Consider the following 18048-nt stretch of genomic DNA (forward strand, 5'->3'; position numbering starts at 1 on the left):
TCAAGGCAGACTGACAACTTTATTCAGTTATAGGACATATGCCACAGGATGCAGGAAGGGATGAGGGGCTGGTCCAGGAGAGTATTTGATTGTGTTTGTAGCCTAGTCACCTGGCTGCCCCCACCTTGGTTCTGTGGCTGAACCACTGTACAACTGGGCTTCCATTTCTGAGACCCCTGCTCTATGGAGCGTCTTAACGGCCACTCGGTACTGCACACCAAGTCAAGGACCTTCCACCATGACGACCCCGTGCCAGCCTGAGCAGGATTGAGGACTCATGGATAGCTGGTGTGTCCTTTGCCTGCCAGGCCCCTCACTTTTCAGGGGTGGCTGCCTGGCCTAGAAGTGCCAGGGGCACCAGGAAAGGATTCAGGGGGCAGACTCCAGCTGCCTGCCAAGTGGATCTCGGTTCACTCCGCTGAGCATTATCAGGGGCCTGGGGGGTGGTCTGGAGGGCCTCTTCTTGCCCACTAGAGCCAGTGCTACAATTCTCAGTCCCTGGCCCCTGGCTCCCACTGCTGGGGTCAGTGTAGGGGGCCGTCAGGCTTTCGTATGTATCCAGCATATGCTCAACCAGGGCCGCACAGGGCAGGTGAGGCAGCTCTTCCGGAAGTGCCATGAGCAGATCAAGGACCACAGCTGACTCTGGTGATGGATGGAGAAGGGAGGCATAAGGGGAGGGCAGGGCTTGCCACTTGGCACCCCTCCCTCACAGTTCCCCCTCCCCGCCCACTTCCCCTCCCTTCTCACCAGCTGCGGAAAGCTCAGGGCCATGGCAGCTGCGGGAGATGGACGACAGGTACTTGTAGATCTTCTCAAAGTCCACCTCAAGGTCTCCCGCGGCAGAGGGGCCAGCCAGGTCGTTGGAAGGTGCGGGGCCACAAGCCTCAGGGCTTGGGCCCTCCTGTCCCTCAGGGGCGGGGCCACGAGCCTCAGGGCTTGGGCCCTCCTGTCCGCCAGGGGCGCTGAGGAGCAGCAGTTTTCCGCGCGCCTGCGTGGGCTTGGGGGGCTTAGAGTGCAAGAGGCTGATGGGCTCCGTGGCCGCAATGGTGAGCACCTGACAGGCAAAGAGATCAGAAAGAGAAAGGCGGAAGTCCTTCCAACCGCCACTCCCTTACCTTGCACACGGTGCACAGCCTTCCACCTCTACCTGTCTACTGAAGCCTCCCTGCCAGCCTGAGGAAGGCATTACATCCAGGAGATGGCCTCAGAGGAGGGGATACTGAAGCTCGTGACTGGCCAGAGTCACAGAGCTGGCAAAAAGAAGGGCCCAGGTCCACCTTATTTAGACTCATATGTATGACCCTGTCCCCGGGAACACCCCTGTCCTGCCTAGGGGATGGCTATACCTGTGAGAAAGCCACAGTCAAGGCTTCTTCTAGTGGCCCTGTTATCTTCTCGGCCAGATCCATCCATACCTGAGTGGGGCAACCAGAAGGTACACGGTCAGCCTAGGGATCAATCCTCGGAAATCCCCCAAGCTCTGTCCCTCCTGGGGATCCGCAGACCAAGTTAAGGTCTAAGGGTTGGCCCCGAGAAACCTTGCCCTGCCTCACCTCAATGGGGGCCGGGGTCTGTGTTTCACGGCGCCTTGAACCTTTTGGGCCACCAGGATGCACTCTCTGAATGGCCTCCCGGGCCACGCGGCCTTTGAGATGCCGAAGGAAATCCCGAATCTGGAAAGGATAAAGAGTCCGAAGGGGCCCTCTATAAGCCCAGGGCTGGAGAAAAGAAGCCAAAGACCACTGCCTACTCCTTGCCTCCCGTAGCCCGCTGTTAAGGGTCACAGGACTCTACCCAGGGTCTAGGTCCAAGGCCCAGGAGTGGTCAGCTACTTAGTAAAAATGTAAGGTCCAGGCCCGTCTGGCTCCTCCCTGCAGCCAGGGCCCGCCTCCATGCAAAGTACGACCCTATTCGCCTCCCCTTTCGCCCACTCCACCCCATTTCCTGACTTTCATTTCAACTTCATGCCCGCCCAGTCCCGCTGCGCCATCCGCGGAGTCGGCCCTGTAGCGTGCACCCTCTGCTCGGTCCGAACTCGACGTTCGCCCCGCCCCTCAGCCTACCGCAGCGCTGCCTCCATCCTCCTTGCCCGCCCTCTGAAGCCTACCGCAGTAGCCCGGTCCACCTCGCCCCTTGCTCTTTCAGCCAGTAATTTACACGCCCTGCCTGGCACCGCCCGTATTTTGTCCTCGCTCGTCCCGCCCACGCCCCGTGCCTCGTCTTACTCCCGGCGCCCTCCCCGGACACATCCTAGCCCCGCCTCCAGCTTCGCTCTCTACCCAGGACTCCCTCACCTCGGCCTCGCTCCGGCCCGGCAGCTCCCTGGCTAGCTCGGCGGTGTCCGGCTCCGGCTGGCCCCGACGAGCCTGCAGTAGTCGGAGCAGCTGCCGCTTCTCGCGGGCGCTCCAGGCCACGGAGCCTGTCACCTCACCCAGATAGCGCGCCGGGGCCGCTCGCCGACGCTGAGGGGGCTTCATGCCAGTGAAGGTGGAGTCGGCGCTTCGGGCCGCTTTTCTGGAGGGCGGGGTTACGGCGGCCGCTAAGGTTACAAAGCACTGCGCGGAGGCGGAAGCAAATGGGGGCGTGGCTCTGGGTTTTCTAGATAGAGGGAGCCGCCTGGATGGGAGATCAAGAAGCGTTTGGCATCCGAACTGAGGCAAGGGTGAACGAGACCGCGGCCGAATTTTATCTCATTCTATCTCATTCGTAAACTGGAGTTCAGACTTTAGATCTCGTGCCCTCCCTCCACTCCTGAACTATGTCGTGCGTGCTTTACTTTTCGAAGAGGGTCCCAGCTGGAAGGCCAGCTGTCCAGTCGTAGACAAGAGATGGGCTGTGGGGTCGCCCAGGCCTGGGGACCTTTAGCAAATGATTTATCTGTACACAGCCTCAGTTTCCTCATCTGTAAAATGGAACTGGTCTTCTTGCTCTTGTCTACGCTCAGGGGAGGAAGGAGCTCAGGCAAGAGGGATTTAAAGAGCTCTAGACTAGACGGAGAGGAGTTTGGAGCAGAGGCAGGAGGCCCTAGTGAGGGCAGGATCCACGCAGTGGAAGTGGAGAGCAGAGAAGGCCTGGATTTGGGAAGATCGCAGGAGGCAGGTGGCTCGGTGCAGGGGTGGAAGAAGAAAGCGGGCTTTATTTACAACTTAACCTGGTGGGATTGGGTGCCTCTTTTTGTTTGGGACAAAACGCCCTTGGGCCTCCGCTGGCCCCTTTCTGCTCACGTATGAGCCCCGCCCCCAAGACCCACCCCTCAAGTCTGGATCTCTTCCAGCCCGGAGTCCTCGCAGTCCTGGTCCCAGGCCTCAGCTTCCCTAGCCCCGACCCGCCCCCTAGCCCAGCGCACACGCAGACTTCAGAACTCAGCAGGTCAGACCAGATGTTTATTTGGAGCCCAGGTGGGAGAAGTTAAGGAGGCGGGGCGCGGGGATCATGGTCCCCTGGGGTCCGAGGTCGAAAGAAGCTGGTCCAGTCCTGAGAGCCTGGCCTTGACGCCGTGGCTGGTGCGTCTCTGAACCGGGCTAGTGGCGCAACATCCCTGGAAGGGTGCGACCCAGGCTGAGCTAGGAAGAGGGCACTACGCCGGCTGTTTCCTTCCTAGCTGATCATTGGCCACTCTTATCCATGCGCAGGCGTGAAGATGCTATTCTAGCCTAGTGCCTGTCTGACATAGAGCACACAGTCCACTACAGTGCCTGAGTTTGAAGCCCAGCTCCACCAAATTTTGTGACTCATTTTTCTCATCTCTAAAGTGGGGATTATAATGGTATCTACAGGAGAGTTATTATGAGAATTAAATTAGTTAATATACATAAAACATTTAGAACGCTGCCTAGCATAGAAAAAGCGCTGTGAAATCATTATCACCACCCTCCTCCAGCTCTCCTATCGGCCCCACGTTACACCTAAACACACACACACACACACACACACACACACACACACACACACACACACACACAAATACAAATTTACTTGCCTCACTGGGACATCCTGGGCTGGGGGCCGCTAGGCGAGGCTCTAGGGAGCGGGCCGGACGGTGGAGGCGCTGGAAGGGAGAGGTAGGCTGCAGAGCTGTAGGGGTTGATGCGCGCTGGCCCGGGACAGGGGCGCCCTCTGGGGGTTGCTAAGTAGCAGAGGCAGATCTAGGGATGGTTAGGCCCCGCCTGCTGGGATCACCGGGACCCCGGGTCCCGACGCGCGGGAATAGCCTGGGGGCCTGGCAGAGGTCCCGGTGGGCGGAGGTTGGTACCTGACTGCACGCACATGAGGCCCAGCCCGGCAGCCAGCGCAGCGCCCAGTACGAAGGCGGCCACAACCAGTGCCACCACCGGTGCAGGCTCCAGGGCCGCAGGAGCTGGCGCAGGAGGCTCGGGGCGTACGGCTCTGCCGGGAACGCCCTTGGGAGGCCCTGTTGGGTAGTGCGACGCTGAGATTGGCCCAGGCCCAAGAGGTTCTCTCCACCCCAGTTCCCCAGCCCCAGAGACCCCAGCGGAGGAGGACTGCGCTCACTGGGGGGCGGCCGCGGCACCGTGACCACGATGGGCTGCGTCAGCGTGTGCAGGTGGAGGCTGTCGGCACCAGGACTCTCGCCGCTGCTACTGCCAGCACTGGCGCAGGCCTCGTCCTGAGGCAGACACTGGTGGGGAGGGAAGGGACGGGGACGTAAGGGCTGCAGGGCTCCCAAGAGATCTAAGTGTCCAGCCCTCTTTGTAACCAGGAGGTCCACCACTAGACCCCTGGAAACTGGCCCCTTGTGGGTCCCTGAGCCCAGAGCCTAAGATATACAAGCAGCCAGACGCCCAGTTTGAGAGGACGCCAAATATCAGCTTTTCGAGGTCACATGACCTGGCTCTCTGAGCACCTAACTTGTGAAGCTCAACATTAGGTAACCAGAGATGTGACCCCTCAATGGCCTCCTGCATATCCAATCATTCCAGCCTTGGAGGGACCTCAGGGACCCTCCTACCGGGATCCCAGTGCCCTGCCCATGAGGGAATCAGTGCCCACACCCTATCCTCTGAAGAGCCCTTGCGCAAAGCCCCAAGGGCCCCTTGAGCTCCCTGCACCTAGCCCCCAGCCTGAGAGAGACTCGGTGCCTACCCCCAACTCCGAGGGACCCGTACCCCAGGTTCCAAAGCGCCTTGACCCCCAAATCTCCAAACCCCGAGGGGCTCCGCCCTCAGACGCTGGAGGCATTCTTGCCCAGCCCGTGACAAGCCCTAGGGGTCCAGACTCCCGGCCTTGCGCACCGGCGACGGCGGTGGCAGCGTCAGAGGCTCAGGAATCCGGTGAGCTCCCGGGAGGCGGCGGCGGCGGCAGCGGCTCAGCTGGCAGTGCAGGAACTGCACAGAGGCGTTGAAAACGGGACGCAGGCGGAAGCTAAAGCGGGCAGCACCAGGACGCGGCGACAGTGGTGGGAAGGCGACCGAGGAGTCGGCCGGGCAGCTCCCGCTCAGCAGCTCCAGGGCGGGCCCTGGGGCCGGGCGCGAGGATGGTGTTACCGAGCAGTGGTGCAGAGCCAGGCCCCAGCGCAGGGAGGGACGGGCCAAGGCCGCCTGGGCAAGAGAAGGGGGCGGTGTCGTAGTCAGGATCCACCGCCCCAACCTGCCCGCCTCCCGCCCCGGAACGCCCCGCGTCCACACCTGCACGAACACGCGGCTGTCCGCCGGGACCTCGAGCGGCCCCGCCCGGCGCGGGAAGGCGTCCTCCGCGTCCGATAGCTCTAGACTGAAAAGTGGTCGACGTAGCCAGGACCCGGGGGCCGCCGGGAACGGGGGTGCTGCCGGGGGTGGGGTGGGGGGGAGAAAGGGTATGAGGAGGAGGACGCGCTGCCCTTTAGGCTCTCGGGCAAAACATCCAACCTCCTCGCCTCCTTTGGATGCGGTAGAGGATTCACTTAAGCTTGGCTCCGTGCTTCGTTCACCGTCCGCAGGCCAGCGGCTCTGATGAGCCCCCTGGAGACCCTTGGGACATCACAGCCCGGCACAAAGCTGTGTGCCTCTGGGGAGGAGCTCCCCTTCAGGGACCTCGATTTCTCTCTAGCAGTGAGTGAAGGAGTTCCAGGCGGAGAAGGGGGTGAGGGGTGCCTGAGGGTGGAGGGTCAGGGCTGGTCATGGGTCTGGGTCTGTAGCAGGGCCAGCTTGGGGCAGGGAGGGGGCAGTGTGCTGGTTCCACCTTTCCCTAAGGGGAGGTAGTTCCCTTTCAAGAGTTAAGGTGTTAAGTAGGGTGCTCTTTCCCAGCCCTTCTGGCACAGCCCAAGCCCAGCTAGACCACCAGGCTCCGAGGCTTTTGTCCAGGTTCCTCACTCCCCACCTGAGGGCAGTTGCAGCAGAGTAGAGGCATGAGGTGGAGGACCGAAGCATCCATGGAGGTCCCCTAATCCCTGACAGCAAGCACATTCTCACACATGGACATAAGGCACTCGGCTGGGGTCCTTGTCTTATAGGATGGCCCCCACACACATTCCCTAAAGACATTTACACACTGCTCCCCTCCCACAGACCTTGGTCTCATGTGGCTGCTGTGGACTTTAGAAGCTGGGGATCCCAGAGAATGTGGAAGTGGGGGACAGAGCAGAACCCACCACCCACCTACCCCTATTCCACCAGGCAAGGTGGATGAGAGGTTGAGGCAAGAAAGGAAGGCACAGAAATGGGAACACGATGGCACATCCTGGCCCCTACGTACCAGGCAGCCCGCTGGTGGAGGTCCCTGGGAGCAAGGCCAGCAGCAGGAACATGGTACCCAGCATGCTGGACTGGCTGCAGTGAGTGTGCAGGAGCCAGAAGCAGCTGTGCCAGCCCAGGCAGCACCCAGGCCCAGCAGGTGGGCAGGTGGCCCTGTCCTTGGTTGGACAGCCACTCCAGGAGGCAGGGAGCGGGGGTGGCAGACTGACAGGCTGACATCAGAGCCCTTGCCCAAGGCCTGCCAGGGATTAAGAGCTCCTCTCCTGTTGGACTTGTGTCTATTGGGGGGGTCCTCATATTGCCTGATATTAGGCAAGTCACTACAACCACCACCCTACCAGCCTCAACCCTGCCTCAGTTTCTCCTCAATGCAGAGTCCTCATTCAGCGGAATGGCACTGCTCCACCAGCCCCCAACCCGTAAGTTCAGGGCTTGCAGACCCTTCTCAAGTCTCATGCCACATCCTGCGCCAAGGCTCAGGTCACACCACAGACACAATGGAAGAAAAGGAAGGGGTTTTATTCTCAAGCATCTAAAGATTTACAAACAAGGGTGTTTCATTTTAAAAAGGGAAGGGGCAATACTGGCAGCCTGAGAAGGGGTTGTGGGCCAATGGGCTGGGCCAGGCCACCCCAGGCCCCTGCCTGCCTGCTCCGCCCTCTGCCTGGTCCAGAAGGATGGCTGGTGACTGGAGACAGAGGAGGAAACATGGCAAAGGCAGGGGGAGAGGAGAGGCTCCCCCAGCGCTCCCACTTAACACTGAAAGGGGAGGGGAACAGGTAGACACACACTCACAAAATAAAGTTAAATAAAAATAAACCCGGGCAGCAGGCCTTGGGCCTTTGCTGGCCCTGGGACCAGCCATGTGACCTGGCTACCAGCAAAGGCCCCCTGTGGCTGGGACCCAAAAGGGAGGGCAGAGCCAGGCCTGTTGGCCCCACATCCTGCCCCCATCCCCTCACAAAGGGGACTGGGGCTAGAGAGGTGGCCGTACCCGGGGGTGGGAGGGGACAGAGAGAAGCCGGTGGAACACTTTAATTTAAACATGCGGCCTTCATGGCTGTAAGAGTAACAAGAGTCGCTAGGACAGAGGTTACAGTGACGCCTATGCTAAGTCTAGAGTGCGCCAGCTACACCCAGCGAGGTTCCTCACCTTTGGTGTTGGTAGGTTTTTGTGGTTTTGTGGGATTTTTTCTTTTTTTTCTTTTTTTTTTTTGTTTTGTTATCCACTTGATTTGCATGCATCACCAACAAAAAGGAAACACACCCCCTCCTGCTCTGGCTGCTGCAGAGGGCTGGGGGGAAAGGGGCACCATGACCCAGCCTCAAGGTGGGCTGGGGACTGGCCAGCTCTGGGGGAGTAGAGGGGCACTCAAGGGCACTTATGAGGGCATGACTACCTTCACATGCCCAGCCCTCGGCCTGCCCCACCTCTGTCCCTGTCACACATCCTCGAACCCCCACATCCACTCACTGCACCCTCGATTCCTGCCTTCCTGGGCCCTTCGGCCCCCACTCCCGCCACCCATTCCCTCCTCCCTGCCGCACCAGCATTGCTGCCTTCCACCACGCCCTGCACCCACCTTCCCTGAAGGCCACTCTGTGTGGCCGCAGCCCCGTGGGCTTCCTCCACGCCCCGAGGTCCTCAACTCACCTCCACAAGCTGTGGCCAGTCTCCAGCCCCAAGGGAGGAGCCCCTACCCCCGGCCCCCGCCTTTGGGACTAGTCTCCTCGGGCAGGCCAGGCTGAGAGAGACAAAGTGGCTCAGGCCTCAATGGCCTGGCCCCCAGTGCCCATGGGCAGTCGGGGGCTCCACCACAAGCAGCTAAACATGACTTTGGTAAAAGTTTCTGAAGGTACCGACAAACCCCATGAGAACGAGCTCTTCTTCCTCCCCCCACCCCCCCAAACACCCCACCAAGTACAATAAAATACAATAAACTCCAAAAAAGGACCCCCTGAGATCAAAGAGAGAGAGAAAAAGAGCAGCCTGATGGGCTGCAATCACAATGCCCAGCCTGCCTTCCTGGGGGAGGACACCAGCCGAAGGGCTCATCCCTTGCCACAGACCTAAGCGGACCCAGGGTTCCCACTGGGGTGGCAGAGTCTGGGCGTGGGTCGAGAGAGAGGCAGGGAGGGAGTTGGGGAAAACCAGAGAGGCGCTGAGGGAGGTGACAGAGGGAGATGGAGACAGGGAGCAAGTGTGGGAGGCTGCAGAACAGGCAACTCTCTCCTGGCCCCTGGGGGCCACCCCAACCCAGAGGTTACAACTGAATAAATAGCGAGTCTGCTCGCGGCCTGCTGTCTTCCGTTCACAGTGTCTGTCGGGGGGATGCATATAGCCGGCTGACCCCAGGACAGGAAGGGACAGGGCCTAGCAGGCCCATCTGTCCATGGCTGCTGGGCAGGGAGTCAGAGGTGGGTTGGTGTCCCCTACTTTCTGTCCTCAGCCCTCGGTGGCCGTCCAGGTCCCAGGTCTCCCCTGACGGGCAGCTGGTAGCCAGGTAGGGAAGGGGGGCCTGTGGCCATGTCCCCGGCCCCTCGGTGGGGCTGGCCGCCGCCACGCGGCTACCTGAAGAAGGGCAGGTGGTGTTGGCTCAGGACTCCGCTAGTCCGCGGTGACTCGGTCTTTGCCATGACATCCTTGAACCAGGACGCCACATCCACTTCCAGCGTCTCATAGCGCTTAATGAAGCTGTGTTCCTGCGGGGCCCAAGAGGGGAGTTTAGAACAAGGGCAACTTCCCTGCTGGCCTCGCTCAGGCCCTGGGTGTCCAGACACGCAGGGGTTGGGAAGCAAGGCTGGGACAAGGCAGGGAGGGGCCCCAGATACTCACAAGTAGCTTATTATACTTTGGTCTCTTTCTGTGATCTTTAGTAAGGCTGAAAACAGAGAAAGAAGGAAAGGGAAGTGAGAGCCTGGAAGGAGGCTCAGCTGCCCTACCCGCTGAGCCAGGGAGCTGTGGGAAGGAGCCGCTGCATCCTCCCAGCCCTGTGCTGCCAGCTGGGATACCGCAGAGGACCCAGGGCCTGCAACCACCTAGCACGGGGGCCTGAACCAGGGTAGAGTGCCTGTGAGAGAAGGGAGGCTCCCCTACCCCCAGCTCCTGCGCAAATAATTCTGCTTGTTGGTGCGGGACGCTTGGAGCCCTGTGCCTTGGGGCACCTCTGCTTGTTTATACCCTCCTGAAGTAAAGCCCCAGGCTACCCAAACGCTGTTGGGGCCAAGTCCAAACCCAACCCATGGCTCCCAGGGATCTGGCTCCAGCTGTCCCGCCCCCATGGCCTCTCCATCCCCCTCCCAGCCTGAACCTCCCCAGCGGCCTTGAGCTGGGGCCACACCTGACCTGCCCACCTCCTGCAGTGGAGGGCCAGGACAAGGGCTCCTCACCAGTCTTTGACGAAGGACTGAAAGTCCCCCGAGAAGCCCATGTGACTGGGCAGGAGTGGGGGCTCTTCCTGCAGGACCTTGGTGAGGACCTCAAAGTCCGTCTTGCAGTTCTTGTAGGGAAACTGTCCTGTCGCCAGCTCCACCTGGGGAGACACAGGGGCTGGAGTGGCAGAGGATGGGCTCCTTTCCTCTCTGCTGCACTCCTGTACTGAGAACAGGTCACCTCGGCCTTTGGAAAAAGGTGCTCCGACTCACCAGGGAGATGCCCAAGCTCCACACGTCAGCCCGGATGTCATAGTCTGGTTTAGTGGGGTCTGGGGGATCGATGCGCTCAGGCTGCAGGGGGCGAGACAGGGAGATAGGAGAGGGGAGCATGGATCCCTGTGGCTAGGGCAGATGCATTGCCCAGGCACCCCACCACCTGCCTGCCTGCCGGGCCCCTACTTACTGCCATGTAGGCGGCGCAGCCAGCACTCCGAGTTTTGGCCTTGGAGTCGACGAGACGGCCACTGATGCCAAAGTCACAGAGTTTGATCTGTCCCCGTTCATCCAGCAAGATGTTGGAAGGCTTTACATCCCGGTGGATCACACCATGTTTCTCCTTCAGGTAGTAGAGCGCCTTCACAATCTGCGGCAAGGGGAAGGCACCATGACTATGGGCAGGGGGAGGCCTGGGGGCCGCCTGCCCAGCCAAGCCCCTGCCTGGCCGCTCACCGCCACAGTCATCTTGCCCAGGATCCGCTCAGGGATGGGGCCCTGCATCCGCTTCTTCAGCTTCTCGGCACATGTGCCCATGAGCTCCATGGCAATGAAGACGTCCGTCTGCGGGGGCAGCAGGCACAGCTTGGGGGCGACTATACCTCCTGCCCACCCCAGACAGCTCCAGTCCCAGAGGAGGGGACAGGGGCTCTGGGGCATGCTCAGGGAGTGGCAAGGGAGACTTGGGAAAGCCAGCAGAAGGGGAGGGGGCTGGACAGTTGCGCTCACATTGGTGATGAAGGTCCCGAAGCACTGCACGATGTAGGGGCAATCGTGGCTCTTGAGCACCACGTCCAGGTCCATGAGGATCCGCTTGTTCTCTTCCTTGTTCCCGGAGCGCCGCATTTGCTGTACAGCACAGCCAGGTTTGGGGCAGCCTTAGCGTCAGAGCTCAGGGGCTCAGGGCCCACCCAGGTGAGGGTGGGGGCTCACCTTGACGGCGATGACATGGCCAGTCTTCCGGAAGCGCATCTTCCACACCTGGCCGCAGGTGCCGCTGCCCATCTCCCCTAGGTTCTCCAGGTCGTTGATTTCTGCCTGGTAGCGCTGGTGAGGAAAGCCAAGGCTAAGGGTCTGCCCAGCTTCTGCCCCAATAGACCTAGCCCCACTGTGTCTTGCCCACTCTCTGAGGGCTGGGGGAAGGGTAGTACCTGGCCACCGATGGTCAGGTAGCCTGTCTGCTTCATGATCTCCTGAAGCTTCTGATCAATTTCGATACTGGGGGAACAGAGCGCAGTGAGGATGGAGGGAGGGTCTTGACCAACCTGAGGCCAACCCAGCTCCCAACACGCAGGAGTCTGCAGAGATTTCACCACCTCCTCCCTGGGCCCGGCCCAGCGGCTCTCCCCAAGCTGATCCCCCACAGACCAGCTGGCCCAGCCCCAAAGGCTCACCTCTCCATGCTGCGGGGTGTGAACAAGGTAGACGGGAGCCCCAGCATGTGACGGGGCCGGGCAGGGGGCGTAGGGTGCTGCGGGGAGCTCTCAGAGGACGGTGAGCGGCTGCCGCCATCATTGGCCAGTGGGAGCTGCAGGGCTAGGGGAGGTAAGAGCCAGGGGCAGGGAGGGGGTTAGCACCCAGCTGATCCCACCTCTAGTGCTGGCACTCTGGGGTACTAGGGACCCTGGTCTTCCCTTCCCGGGCACCTTCAGATAGGCTGGCACAGCCATCTGTCCTGCTGGGTGGGAGGATCTGGGGTCTCCCTCCCTACCTCTGGACCACTCTCAGGGTGCCTCTCCCATCTCCCTCTTCTGGAAGGAGATGGAGTGGGCTGGCTAGGAATGGTGGTCCCCAGAGACCAAGGGTTCATCCCCAGGTCTCTGCTGACAGAAATGAGGCCTGGAGGCTGACAGCATTCCTCAGCCAAGCAGTGTCCCTGGCGTGTCCCTTTCCTCCCACCTCTGCCCAGGAAGCAGGCCCAGAGCCACAGCACCCACGCCTGGGACCAGGTAAGGGAGAACTGCCTGCTAGGATCAGTCTGGACTCTGGTCCTGTGGGCAGCACTGAACTTGGCTGCCCAACAAAAGTGAGGCAGACCATGCTGGGGAGACAGTAGGCAAGGGACCCAGGCTTCCAGCTGCCCTGTGTTCTGTTCCAGAGTCAGGGAGGGCCACCCTCTGGCTAGCGGGCTCATCTGTGTGCCTCCCAGCCTGGCTTGCAGAGCTAAGGCCAATGGGGTCAGGGGCAGGACCCCGGGCTGGGCTTGTGTGTCCTGCAGGTGAGGGGTTCCAGCTGGCACAGCCCCTCCAGGACTGGTGGGATTTGGAGGGGGTGGTGGGCCAGGCATGGTTTTGGTTCTTTCCGGCAGCCTGCATGCGGACGGCTTGGGCATGCTGCAGGCAGGCAGGCAGCGGGCAGGCAGCGGATACCCCAGGATGGGCAGATGGCGTTAGGGGATGGGAGAGCAGGGGAGAGACAGACAGATGGGAGCCAAGACTGGGGCCCAGCTGCCCAGAGGAGGCGCTGCAGAGACAGACCAGAGAGGGGCCCCGACAGAACAGGTTCTTTGAGAGGCTGGGAGCTTCCCTTGGCTGGGCTGGCGACAGGGTGGAGGAGCAGAGACTGGTATGGCCCCCAGAGGAGACAGACGATCCTTGATTGAGCCCTCATACCTCAGAGGCCCTGGCACTCCAGAAGGGGGTCCCTGGTGGGGGAGGGCACTGGCTAAAAGCACCCTCCCAGGTTCTTCCCATAGAGAGCAGGCCTGGGCCCTGCCATCAGCTGATGTTCCTTCTCTCTCTCTCTCCACATCTCCCGCCGTGGCCCACCTTTTCCTCTCATAGTTCTGTGGGTATCCAGTAACGTGGGCCCAGTGACTAATGGGTAGACCAATGGGTATGCTGGGGTTGCTGGCAGCCAGGGACTTTCTTTGCTCTGTTGGCCCAGGAGGACCCTGACCCCAGCCAGAGTTCTAGGAGTTTAAGTCCTGCTAGGGTCTGGCAGAAAGAAGTACAGAAAGAGTTCTGAGGATCCCAGGGACAAAATCAGGTCCAGTGCCCTCGCCTACCATGCCCCCTTGCACTCCTCAGCTTTGGAACATCCTATACCTCTGCTCTGCCATGGCCAGAATCAGAGTCCTAAACCCTCCCTCTGTGACGCAATCACCTCACCTTGTGCTCTCCCTGCACCTGGACTCTCTTGACATACTGCCAGGTTCTCACCCCCGGGGTGGGGGTCGGGGGGGGATACCTGAACTCCTTTTCTGCCTTACACCATTAGCTCTCTGGGGAGAGGACCACATCCCTGTCCTCTCCATACTTCTCTGTGCCCTATGGGTCCCGTTCCTCAAATAGGCCACCGGGCCTCTCAGAGCTGCCCCGGGGCTGGGAAAAAGGCTGTAGGGCTACAAAGGCTTCCACACAGCCCCACAAGATGAAGCGTGGTGGGACTGTGAAGAGAGCGGCTAAGGTGGGGGGACACACAAAGGTCCAGTGAAAGCACTGAGCACTGAGATGGTGATGGGCCACATGACAAGAAAGCAGAGGGGAAACACGAAGATGAATGAGAGAGAGAGAGAGAGAGAGACAGAGAAATGAATGAATGAACTGGAAAAGAGAGGACATGGGGACATGCAGCTGTCAGGACCACAGATATACCAAGCTGTCCACGTGCGCGCGCACACACACGCACACAGACAGGATATGGCACAAAGCCCCACACACATGCAAACAGGCAGACGTTACCGTACAGAGCCCTTAACACCATTTCACACGCACACACGAGGTTGTACACATTCAACTGCCCAACCTAGTCTCACTTACACGCAGAGACCAACAGGGGCAGACCCCTCGCCCCATCTTTCTCACATACACCCCCAAACCACAGGCATGGCCCACACACACCCACCTGCAGTCTGGCCTCCACAGGGCTCTTCCTCTACTTCCATTCACGTGCTCCCCCAGCTCCCACCAGACTGCTCAGATCCCGCCTCTTCAGAGGCTTCCCTCGGCCATCCCCCTGCAGAACCCCCAACCCTGCTCTACTCTTCCTCTTCTCCAAGGCTTGGAGCCTTCTCCAGTTCTCACGGTCCAGGAATGTGCTCACTGTTCTCATCCCCTGCACCCCACTAGTGGGGTGTCAGCTGCATAAGGAGAGGGACTTGGTCCATTTTGTTCACTGCTGTGTCCCCAGTGCCTAGAACAGGCACAGCAAACAGGTACCAAAACATGCCCTCTGAATTGCTGAAATGGATGCATAGACACAGACATCCCACTGGCCTCGCCTTCTCTCCCTCCCACTTACACACACGCAGGCATGCACACGCCTGACCCCCTTGCAGGTGACAGATTCCCAGTGAGTGAAGGAGCCCAGTTCCTCCTACAGAGAGCCCAAACCTACACCCGAGAGGAAGGGAGGAGAGGGAGGTGCGGACACAGAGGAAGAGGGCAGGTAAGCCTGATGTTGATTGTGGAAGGAGAGAGTGCGGGGAGGAGATGCACACGCGCGCTCACACACACGGAGCACGGGGGCAGTGGGGGATGGCATTCTGCGGCCGGGTTAGCGGTTAGGTCAATGGTGCAGATGTCCAAGCGGCAATGATAAAAAGGCTGGTACCTGCTCGTTGGGACGGGGCAGGAGCAGGGCTTAGAGTGATCACAATAACTGGATGGGGAAAAGGAAGAAAAAAAACAACACCACGATAAATCACAACAGAAACAACCGATTTGTCCAAAAGAAAAGAAATCAAATCATAACGAGGAGGGGGAGGCGCGAGGTACCAAACTGCAGAGATGGGTAGAAACTGACAGATGGGAGGACTGGAAGGATGGGATGGAGCTGACACAGACACAAACGCCTGGAGGGGGCTCCTCAGGGGCCTGCCCGCCTTGGGCCTTGCCGTGCCTTGCTCTGCGACTGGGACAGCCATCCACATAAGGCGCCCCAAGCTCCATACCCAGCCCTGTCTTGTCCGCAGTGGGGCTGGGAGGGCGGCACTGCAGAGCCCAGGAGGAACCCTCCAGTCCTGGCTGGGCTTCCTGCCCCAGGGAATGTCCAGTGCCAGCCAGCATCACCACCTTGGGGCTTTCTCTGGGCCCCCAAGAGACCCCCTCAGGGAGGAACCCATGCTGACCCAGGTCAGAAGAGGGAGGGATGGGGAGTGGATCCTACACACGGATTGGCGGGGCGGGTGTCAGGCTGTGAAGGTCAGGATGGATGAGTAGGGGGTGGTTGGAGTACCCAGTATAAGGGTGTCTTCTCCCTCCTGTCAGGATGACCCAACAGGAGTTACACACAAGCTACAACGGTCATATAGGGCATATTAAAGAGGGAAAGACAGAAAACATCATGAGGGGGGTGCTGTTCATCAGGTCTATGCGAAGAGTAAAATCTGATGCTTTCAGCTGAGAGGATTTGGGTTCTGTAGAACATAACAAAGAAACCAGATGTGGGCATGGTGATCCCAGGGCAAGTAGGGGGTTGATCCCAGGAGCTGAGGGTGTTGGGGGGCAGCTCTTGATTCCAGACAAGATGCCAAGAAAGTAGGCACTGAGATGGCGGAATCAGATGGGAGGTGTTATGTGTGTTGGGATGTTAGATATCACCAAGCTGGCCTCAAGTGTCCCCCATGCCTGGCAGGTATGGGGAAAAGGAAGTCACTTGAGCCCAGGTGACAAAATCTCCAGGCTCGGAGTTGGGTGTGTATTTTTCACGGGCTAGACAGTCGCCAAGATGGTGGCAATAAAACTAGTCACAGGAGTATGAGGGGGCTTGCTGTATGTATGTGAATATAGTTGTGTGTAGAAGGGGGTCTGCTGAGCCCAATGACAAAGTCCGACTTCGGAGAAGGGACTGCCAGACAGTCACAGGACCGAGGACAATCATCTAGTAGGACAATCATTTAGTCAGAGGGATAAGGGGCGTTATATGTGGTCAAGTGACCTCAGGTGTCCTCAGGCCGGGTGCGAGTGGGCCATCCCTTGAACCCGGATGACGAGGACCCAGGCAAGGGTGAATGGGGGCCTCTTGAGATGGCGGGACTGGAACCATCTGTTCAAAAGGGATGTGTACGTGTTTGCAGGGGACGTGGATGTGGTCACGGTCGCATGGAGTAGGGTAAGCACCGCTCACAGTGCCAGAGGCTCTGCGGATCACGGTGATTGGGACGGGTCATCAGGTGGGGTCCTCGACTGGAGCCAGGTAACTAGGCTCCCAGGCCTCGTAAGAGGTAATCTCCCAGGCTGGGGTAGGGCCGCCCGCGAGCCCTCCAGCCCCACGCCCCCAGGTCACCGTGACCCTCTCCCCGCAAGCCGACATCGGGGGAGGGAGGCTGGCGGAGAGAAGCAGCAAGAGAGCCCCGGAAGCGGGGGCGGGGGCCTGGCGGCGGGGGCGGGGCCTCCCGCAGCGCGCGCCCCGCCCCACCCGCCCCCTCCCCCACGCCTCCGCGCTTACTGGGCCTGGGCCGCTGGGGGCTGATATCCAGGTTGAGGTCGATCCTCCGCCGGGCCTCGCGGTTCTCCTGCTTCAGCTTTGCTTCCAGGCGGGACAGCTTCTGCTCCAAGGAGGACGCCGCCATCTTCCCCGCCGCCGCCGCCGCCGCCGCCGCGCACCGCCGGGCCGCCCGTCAGTCCGGCAGACAAACAGCGCACTGCGCCTGCGTTTGGATGACCCCGCCGAGCCGCCGTTTCGCCCCGCAGAGCGCATGCCCGCAGTGCGCACCCGCCCTTTCCTCGTGCGAACCTTCGCGCCTGCGTGCCTCTTTTCAGCCAGAGGAATGACGCCGCCTAGAGCTCACGGCGGGCAACGCGCAGAGCCTCCCACCGTGATGCGCATGCGCAAATTCTCGACCGCTAGGGCGAGCGGGGCTGTGTGGAAACCGCAATCGCGGTTCTGCAGAGGGAGGTGGGCGGGGAAAGCGGCGCGCATGCGTAGAGGACAGGAGACCAGGTCTCGCGCGCGGTGGCGTCTGCTGCTCATGCGCATCCTTGGTTTTTTAACTCGGGCGCTGTCGCGGTTGGTCGCAATGCCTCTGTCCTCAACCTCCTTTTTCGGTTTTTCTGGCTGAGCCTTTTCTGGAAACCACGCCCTCTCAGAATTACCTTTCTTGCCTCGGACGTGCTTCATTAGGATTCTTGTTATGCTTAATTGCTTACCATAATTAGGCATCCTTTCCATCTCTGCAAGCTCAGGGTCAGCCAAGGGCAGGCTGAAGGGTCAGAGTAAGTTTCGGGCCATTATCGGGGCCCTGGGAATCCAGCGGCGTGACCCCTGATCTCGGCGACTGGGCCAAGGTCAAAGCTAGAGAGTTTCAGGCCAGACTGGCGTGGGACATTTTAAGACAACCACCGAGCTGTCCTGTCCTCAGAATGTGAGCCCAGCTCCTAGACAATGCAGAAGACTGGCCCTGGGGTTAGGCGCCTCTGTCTGGCGTCCCTACAGCCTAAATATTCCTTTAACTGATCTGAAGGATGCTGGGAAAATATCCTCGTGTGGAGTCGTGTCCCTGGTCAGCAGCTTGCCTCTGTTCTTAGGTGCCCGGAGGAGGATTGCATTTTGCAGACAGCTGCGAAGTGGCCAAGCCTAGGAGATCAGGGTCAAGTGCCCTGTCCGCTCCTGGTCCAGCCGAGGGGACCTCTGGTGATGACTTATAGGTGGAGCAGATAACAAAAGTATGGAATTAGGATAGGGAAAGTATAAGAAAAGGAGTTCTCCAAGGAAAAAGCTGTTGGAAGATGCCACCTAATTTCTCATTAGCTGAGGTCTCCACCTC

The 18048-nt window shown here is 60.0% G+C and overlaps 3 protein-coding genes across 4 annotated transcripts; all 3 read right to left on the reverse strand.

Moving 5' to 3' along the window:
* Positions 1-2535, reverse strand: SNAPC2 (small nuclear RNA activating complex polypeptide 2). The gene is made up of 5 exons (XM_039857939.1): positions 2298-2535; positions 1557-1676; positions 1350-1418; positions 751-1057; positions 1-645 (listed from the first exon to the last, which is right to left on the reverse strand). The coding sequence occupies exons 1-5, from the start codon at positions 2478-2480 to the stop codon at positions 314-316; spliced, it is 1011 nt and encodes a 336-aa protein (XP_039713873.1). The 5' UTR covers positions 2481-2535; the 3' UTR covers positions 1-313.
* Positions 2536-3365: 830 nt separating this feature from the next.
* TGFBR3L (transforming growth factor beta receptor 3 like) lies at positions 3366-6757 on the reverse strand. The gene is made up of 7 exons (XM_039858385.1): positions 6694-6757; positions 5649-5878; positions 5256-5561; positions 4516-4642; positions 4256-4414; positions 3983-4051; positions 3366-3541 (listed from the first exon to the last, which is right to left on the reverse strand). Exons 1-6 carry the CDS (start codon positions 6755-6757, stop codon positions 3984-3986), a joined length of 954 nt encoding a protein of 317 aa, XP_039714319.1. The 3' UTR covers positions 3366-3541; position 3983.
* A 433-nt stretch (positions 6758-7190) lies between these two features.
* MAP2K7 (mitogen-activated protein kinase kinase 7) lies at positions 7191-16945 on the reverse strand. 2 transcript variants are annotated; one of them, XM_039857921.1, is made up of 12 exons: positions 16731-16945; positions 14895-14942; positions 11735-11876; positions 11492-11558; positions 11274-11387; positions 11070-11189; positions 10797-10904; positions 10531-10710; positions 10338-10418; positions 10083-10225; positions 9529-9574; positions 7191-9395 (listed from the first exon to the last, which is right to left on the reverse strand). In XM_039857921.1, exons 1-12 carry the CDS (start codon positions 16852-16854, stop codon positions 9261-9263), a joined length of 1308 nt encoding a protein of 435 aa, XP_039713855.1. In that variant the 5' UTR covers positions 16855-16945; the 3' UTR covers positions 7191-9260. The 2 variants fall into 2 exon arrangements, with proteins under 2 accessions (XP_039713855.1, XP_039713862.1); XM_039857928.1 differs by lacking the exon at positions 14895-14942 and having other exon boundaries at positions 9128-9395; positions 16731-16926.
* Positions 16946-18048: the final 1103 nt, after the last annotated feature.

The sequence above is a fragment of the Pteropus medius genome, unplaced genomic scaffold (genome assembly GCF_902729225.1).
Source record: "Pteropus medius unplaced genomic scaffold, Ma_sr-lr_union100, whole genome shotgun sequence".
NCBI lineage: Eukaryota > Metazoa > Chordata > Mammalia > Chiroptera > Pteropodidae > Pteropus > Pteropus medius.